This window comes from Columba livia, chromosome 11 (assembly GCF_036013475.1).
Source record: "Columba livia isolate bColLiv1 breed racing homer chromosome 11, bColLiv1.pat.W.v2, whole genome shotgun sequence".
Classification (NCBI taxonomy): Eukaryota; Metazoa; Chordata; class Aves; order Columbiformes; family Columbidae; genus Columba; species Columba livia.
Window position 1 is genome coordinate 21,446,716 of NC_088612.1, and position 6,558 is coordinate 21,453,273.

The 6,558-nt window shown below is 44.1% G+C and overlaps 1 protein-coding gene across 1 annotated transcript; it reads left to right on the forward strand.

Moving 5' to 3' along the window:
* The first annotated feature begins 3,229 nt into the window (after positions 1-3,229).
* On the forward strand, positions 3,230-4,245 carry LOC102098786 (olfactory receptor 10A7). The gene has a single exon (XM_021296953.2). The coding sequence runs from the start codon at positions 3,230-3,232 to the stop codon at positions 4,181-4,183; it is 954 nt and encodes a 317-aa protein (XP_021152628.1). The 3' UTR covers positions 4,184-4,245.
* The last annotated feature ends 2,313 nt before the right edge of the window (positions 4,246-6,558 follow it).

A 6,558-nucleotide genomic window follows, 5' to 3' on the forward strand; every position in this document is an offset into this window, starting at 1 on the left:
TAACCTCAACACTGAATTACTTTTCGTTATTATTTTAACTAGGTGTCCCACCAGCATTTAGATCAAGGAGCATCTTGCCAATATAGATGGCATCTTCCTGATGATTTATTAAAATTTCAATTTGCTTTTGGGCTGTAAGATTACTTGAAATACAAGGCAGGTAGCTGAACACTGAACATTACCAGTAAGCAGGTCCCTGAGACAGGTAACAAAAATGAATGCTCTTAGGCTGCACAGAAAAAGAATTTCAGAGAGATGCATAAGAGCTTCTCACTTTACCTGTTGGACACACTTGGAAATCTTGGCAAAGGTAAACTCAGAGAAACACATAACTACAAAATGAGAATTCTGCTCACCTGAACCTGAAGGTTAAGACTTCATCTGGCCAAATTTGACACTCAGTAAACTCAAGTTATCTTCATTTTACATGGAGCTTTTTCTCTTCCGTGAAATTCAAGCTGTGTTATGTGTATTGAAAATTGGGTTAGTTTACTTATGTGTCCAGTGCCATTTTAGGTTAATTTGGGTTTCTTTTCCTGCCTGCATTTTGCTCAAGAAGGATGCATGTCTATAGCAAGTATTGTATCACATCTGTCATCGGTCTGCAGAAATCCCATACAGAATAAAATCTATGTTCAAGTAGTGGAATCCTGCACTCAGCCCCAGAATCAAACACCTAACATTGCAGTTTCTGCCTCGTAGGCCCTATACGTGTGACTGTGATGTCCAAGCTCCCATTTATAGTCTGTGGAGATTTGGTCAATATGGCCTGGAGAGCTATTCAGCCAATCAATCTACAGTGGGGTTCAGATGCCAAATAAAGGAGCTATATGTACTCCAGGCTACCACACACATCCTCACACCATGGTGTAGGACATATTGGAGTGATAGTTGGAGTTCTGACACTTTGGGGTGTCTGAAATAGTCCTAGATGCCTGTGCTTAGACAGCTTAGTTAAGCTTCTTGCTCAGGAGACACCTGAATTGGAGACTTCTAAAATTAGATGCTCGAGTTGGATGTCAGTTACTCATGAGGACTCAGTTAATTATTCATAAAGTCGTTCATCATGGATGAAAAATCTGTGTTCAGCGTTCGGGAAGTTAACAGTTATTCACACTGGGAAAGAAGAGTCCATTGACCCTCAGCAGGAACAACAAATAGGTGTTTTTTCCCCTTAAATTCAGGAAGGCAACACCAAGAGCAGCAGGTCAGTCGGAACAATACATCGATGTGAGTGTGCCTGACATGACACTGGATGTTCATGTTATGCACTGGCTTTTCTCACTCCTAGATCACCAATGCTAGGTGCAGAAAACACAACCATTACTGAAAAAATGTGTGCTGCATGTGAACAACTTAACTGCTGGAATAATTTCAGTTTGTTGTCAGACAGAGAAACTGAAAACCTAATTACAGGAATAAAATGTGACCCTTCAACTTTTTTGAATTCTCGCTCCTTTTCATCCTTTGCTACATGTTTGACACTGAAGCCAGGTGGTAAAAGCACTCAAGATGTCTGGGCTCTAGCAGAGACCATGCTGAGCTCTCTTTCCAGCGGAGATTGAGAAGAAAGCACTTTGGATTTCGGTATCTGCCAGGACACCCACACTAACAGTCAGTCTGTCTGAACCATTGACTCCGCCTACTCTGTTCTTCACCCCAAGGTGCTGGTTCCTCATATAGTCCTCACAATATACTTATTTCCACGTTTTTCTTCTTCTTTCTGGAGATTTGCCTCAATTCCTCCTGTGAGGAAAGAGTTGTCCTCACCATCTGCTTCAGATCAGAAACCCAGCTGTGGAAAGCACAGGTTGTGGTTTGGCCCAGCAGAGGTTGTTCTCTGAAATGCATGTTCTCTGCATGTTCTCTGCATGTCCTGATGCCGTACACGAGTGTCTGCATCAAAGGCAGGTTGTGAAGACGCTATTCAAGTGGGTCATGATAGAGTCCCCTCTTATTTGGTATAACAGATAACCCACTCACAGGATGTTCATTAGGCATTTAGATGCCTTTGCAAAATGGAATATAATGGGAAAGAATATGTGTGTAGGATGGAGAAAGCAAAATTTATTAGTAAATTTCAGTGCAGTATTAATATATTATAAACTTTAATCAATAATGCTATTGGAAAGGTTCTACTCAATTGATAAATTATTTAAAATTTTCATTACTAGTACTATCAAAGGAGATGTGGTGTTCATTCTCAAGAGCATATAATGAGTCACAAGGGACTTCTGAGATTGTCTTGTCTGCGGTATGCATGGAGATTTATTAAAAAGAAAGCAAACACTTGGGAAGGTCAGGCTTTCGGTTTTCACATAAAGATGATGAAAGAGAAGACGGTCTGCAGAACCCATGCTGCATCCCACAGTGTGATGTGGGCAGGTGTCTGAGAGACCTCAGTCCGCAACTTAACTACCATGGAGGCAAGGCTGACGGAAGAGTGTGCAGACTTGGGAAGAAAGTGAATGAAGAACTGATGAGAAGATGCATTTCTGACTTTCTGTGGTTTTCTGTCAGTGGAAATAATTGCCCATGTGCTGAACTGTAAGGCTGATCGGTTACTGGCATTATTTTGTTATGCCAGTCACAGCTTTATCCAAACGTCCTAATGTTTTATAAGGGATGACACACTGAACAAGCTGAACGAACTGCGAAGACAGTCCTCCCTGTGACTTGACTAAAATTTCCCTACCTTGTAAATCAACTGGATCACCTGAGATGCAGAATACAAGAAAACTTGTGTGGCGATTTTCTGGTTGCATAAACTGATCTGACGCAACCACAAGCTAATACCATAGTTAGGTGTAGGTAGTTTCGAACTCCTTTCTCCATGATGATGTAGCTGGGTGATCTGCAAAGGAGCATAAGTATATAAATGTATATCCAGAGCATGAAAAATAAGAATCAGGGTATGACTCTACAAGCAAGGGAAATGACAGAACATGGAGCCAAAAAATAGCGTGTAATAATCCATACATCCTAGAAAAGAAAACTGTCCTGTCCCTGAGGCATACCAAGAGTAGACTGAAATTGAGGGAAGACAAATCGTTTTTTCACAGAAAATATTGCTGAGCTGTTTTAAGAATTGGAATTTTAAATTAATTATCAGGACATAGAGATCAAACCCAAGGATTAATTTGAATAGTGTACCTTTACAGCCATGCATGGAGAACAGCTTTTTAATTTTTATGTTATATTTTAATATTTGCTTTCCCCAGGATTCAGCATGGTGTCAGCTGCAGAAAAGCAAAACCAAACCTACAACACAGAATTCATCCTCCTGGGATTTGGCGATTTACCTGATCTTCAGGTTCCTCTTTTCCTGCTCTTCCTGGTGATCTACGTGGTGACGATGATGGGGAACATTCTCATCCTCGCGTTGGTGGTGGCTGATCAGCATCTTCACACCCCAATGTACTTCTTCCTCAGTAACTTGTCCTGCTTGGAGATGTGCAGCAGCTCCACCATCCTGCCCAAGCTGCTGGCCAGCTTCCTGACAGGCGACAGGACGATTTCCTACAGCAGCTGCCTCACACAGTTCTTCGTATTTGCTTTTCTAGTTGGGGTAGAGTGTTACCTCCTGGCCGTGATGTCTTACGATCGATATTTGGCGGTATGCAAACCTTTACGTTACGCCACACTGATGAATCCCAAACTTTGCATAGCGCTGGCTGCAGGCTCCTGGGTAAGTGGTTTTGTGATCAGCTTTGTTATCACACTCTTGATGTCACACATGCTGTTCTGTGACCGCCGAGAGATTGACCATTTCTTCTGTGATTTTGCCCCTGTGACAAAATGCTCCTGCAGCGACACATTCCTGATAGAAGCTGTAACATCTCTGATGTCTGCTCTGTGTACTATGCTGCCTTTTCTTTTCACCGTAGCATCCTATGTTTTAATCATCATCACCGTCTTGAGAATTGTTTCAGCTACGGGGAGGCAAAAGGCATTTTCCACGTGCTCCACACACCTCGTTGTGGTTGCTATTTTCTATTCAGTTCTCATCCTTGTCTATATGCTACCAAAAACTTACAACCTTGCAGCTTTTAACAAGTTTTTCTCTGTCTTCTACACTGTGGTGACACCCATGGTGAATCCCCTTATCTACACCTTGAGGAACAAAGAAGTCAGACGAGCCCTGGAGAAACAAGTCCAGGCATTTATGGTTTTATACAAATGACATATCAAGAGCTCTGCTTCGTAGGTATTTTTGGGAGGGTCAGACTATAAAAACATAAACCAGTGGAGGTGATTTTCACAGCAAGTATATGGTCACCGAGGTAGCAATTTGCCTAGTCACAGGAGGAGCTCAGTGGGGGAGCTTTTTGTGAAAAAAACCACCATTTTTTTTGGACTTCCTCAAAAAAGCCCTGTAAAACCAAAATGTAAACACCCCCCAAAATAATCTTGATTAAACTCAAAACACCTTTGTCATGTTTTCATATTATTTCAGTCACTTAGAAAGCAAAAACCAGGGGAAGAAAACGGTATGTCTTACGTCTACAGACACATGGGGCACAGAATGGTCCCATGTGTCCACATAGGTCTGGCCACGGTCAAGTCCTGTGTGGTGCAGCAAGATTTGGCTGCCCAAATGTAGAGATATGGTGTCCTTCAGGTGCTGTGGGGACTGCTCTGAACGCACGCAGCTCTCTCCTAGGGCACAGGTTTATTTCTGCCCGCCTTGTGAAGATGCCACGGGTGTCCCAGCGCTTCTGCTGTGTCAGGGATACTCGTGGCAGTGTGGGTGAGAGCCAGGCTGCACCAGACGTCCGGCGGCACGGTACCGCTTCCCCACCTTTAGTCGTGTGAAAGCTGGCGATGCTTCCCTGGAGACAAAGATGATAAAGGCATCCACACCACTACAGTGACTCTATAGAGAAGAATTAAAGGTTGGTGTCTGCTTTCATAACAGTATCTGGGGTTGCCTTTGAAGCTCATGCAAAGAAAAGGGCTTTCCCAAGGAGAGAACGTTCATCTCAAGACTGAGTGTATGAATTACTTTCAGGTATCACTTACATGTCTAAAGTGACATTAATATTTGCTCACTATGATAGTACAACACGTCTAAAACCTCACCTGACTTTGACAGCTAAAAGTTTTTAATGCAATCTGTGGCAGGTGTTTGGGCGACGTTGTGGACAGCTATAGGGAGCTCCTCATTCAAAGCCCATCTGTAGCGCCACCATCCCTTCACCAGTTATTTGGTGGATCACGAGGAACCCGAGAAATGTCCGTGCCAGGGGTGGCCACCCATTCTGATAAGTTTAGGCACCTGAGAAAGAAAAGCAGTGCCAATGCTGGGAATCCGGGCTTCCTCAGAAGTCGGTGGAAAGCCACAAACACCTCTTCCAGATGTGATTTACCTCATTCCCAGGGATGTGACATAGTCAGGATGGGCAAGTCACTCTCTGGAGGTGCTTACTTCTTGCCGAGGGCTGTAGAAAGATCCTAGGCATGAGGGATAACTTAGAAAGCTGGCCTAGTTATGGTAAAAACAGGATGAGAAATATTGATTTAAACTCAGTTAGCTTCTATATTTCCTAATGGTATTGCACTCAGCAGAGGTAACACCGAGGTGTTCACCAAGGAGGTGCTCCATGGTGCCGGAGCAGATATTGCCCACAGCCCATAGAGGACCCACATCAGAGTAGATGGCTGTTCCTGAAGGAACCGAAGCTCATGGATGACCCGTGTCAGAGCAGAGGAAAAGTGAGAGGGGAGGAGCGGCAGAGAAGAGCTGCTGCATACTGACCCCAGACCCACCATCTCCCCAGCACTGCTGGAAGTCGGGAGCAGAGGAGCCTGCGGTGAAGAACTGAAGCTGAGCCTGTGAAAGTGAGGATGAAATGTGGTAGTTTAACGCTTACCTTTTTTTCTCACTATCTGAATCTATTTTAATTGGAAATAAATTAAATAAATTTTCCCCAGCTTGAGCCTGTTTTGCCCCTGGTGTTAACGGACAAGACATCTCCCTGTATTTATCTTGCCCCACAAGCTTTCTCATCCTATTTTCTTCCCCTTTCCATCCCATCGAAGATGGGGAAGGGAGCGAGCAACTGGGGAAGAGTTTGGCCCCTTAGATCACCACACGAGTACTCCTCACCACTTACTGTGCCACCTAATAATCCTAAGCCTAGAATGCTGTTGTTTTCTAACAGCAGCTCCACAGAAAAGGTGCCCATTCTGCCCTTCTTAGCTGCTAGTCCCTATACTGGCAACTGTGCACTACAATCACACTTTTGCCAGTCCTCTCTGCCCTCCTTCATTTCACGTTTTATACTATGGCAGTTCTTCCTCCTTCTTCCTTTCTAACAGTTCCCCTCACATATCTAAAGCGGTGCAAGATGCTCGTTCCACTGCATTGTTTTCCCATGTCAACAGAAAGGTGACTGAAACCAGGGCTCACAAGACCCAGCTTTATGTCTACAAGCTCAGCCTTGGAGCCATGCTGGTTTCACAGAATCACAGAATCCCAGAGTGTCAGGGGTTGAAGGGCCCTGGCAAGCTCATCCAGTGCAATCCCCCCATGGAGCAGGAACACCCAGATGAGGT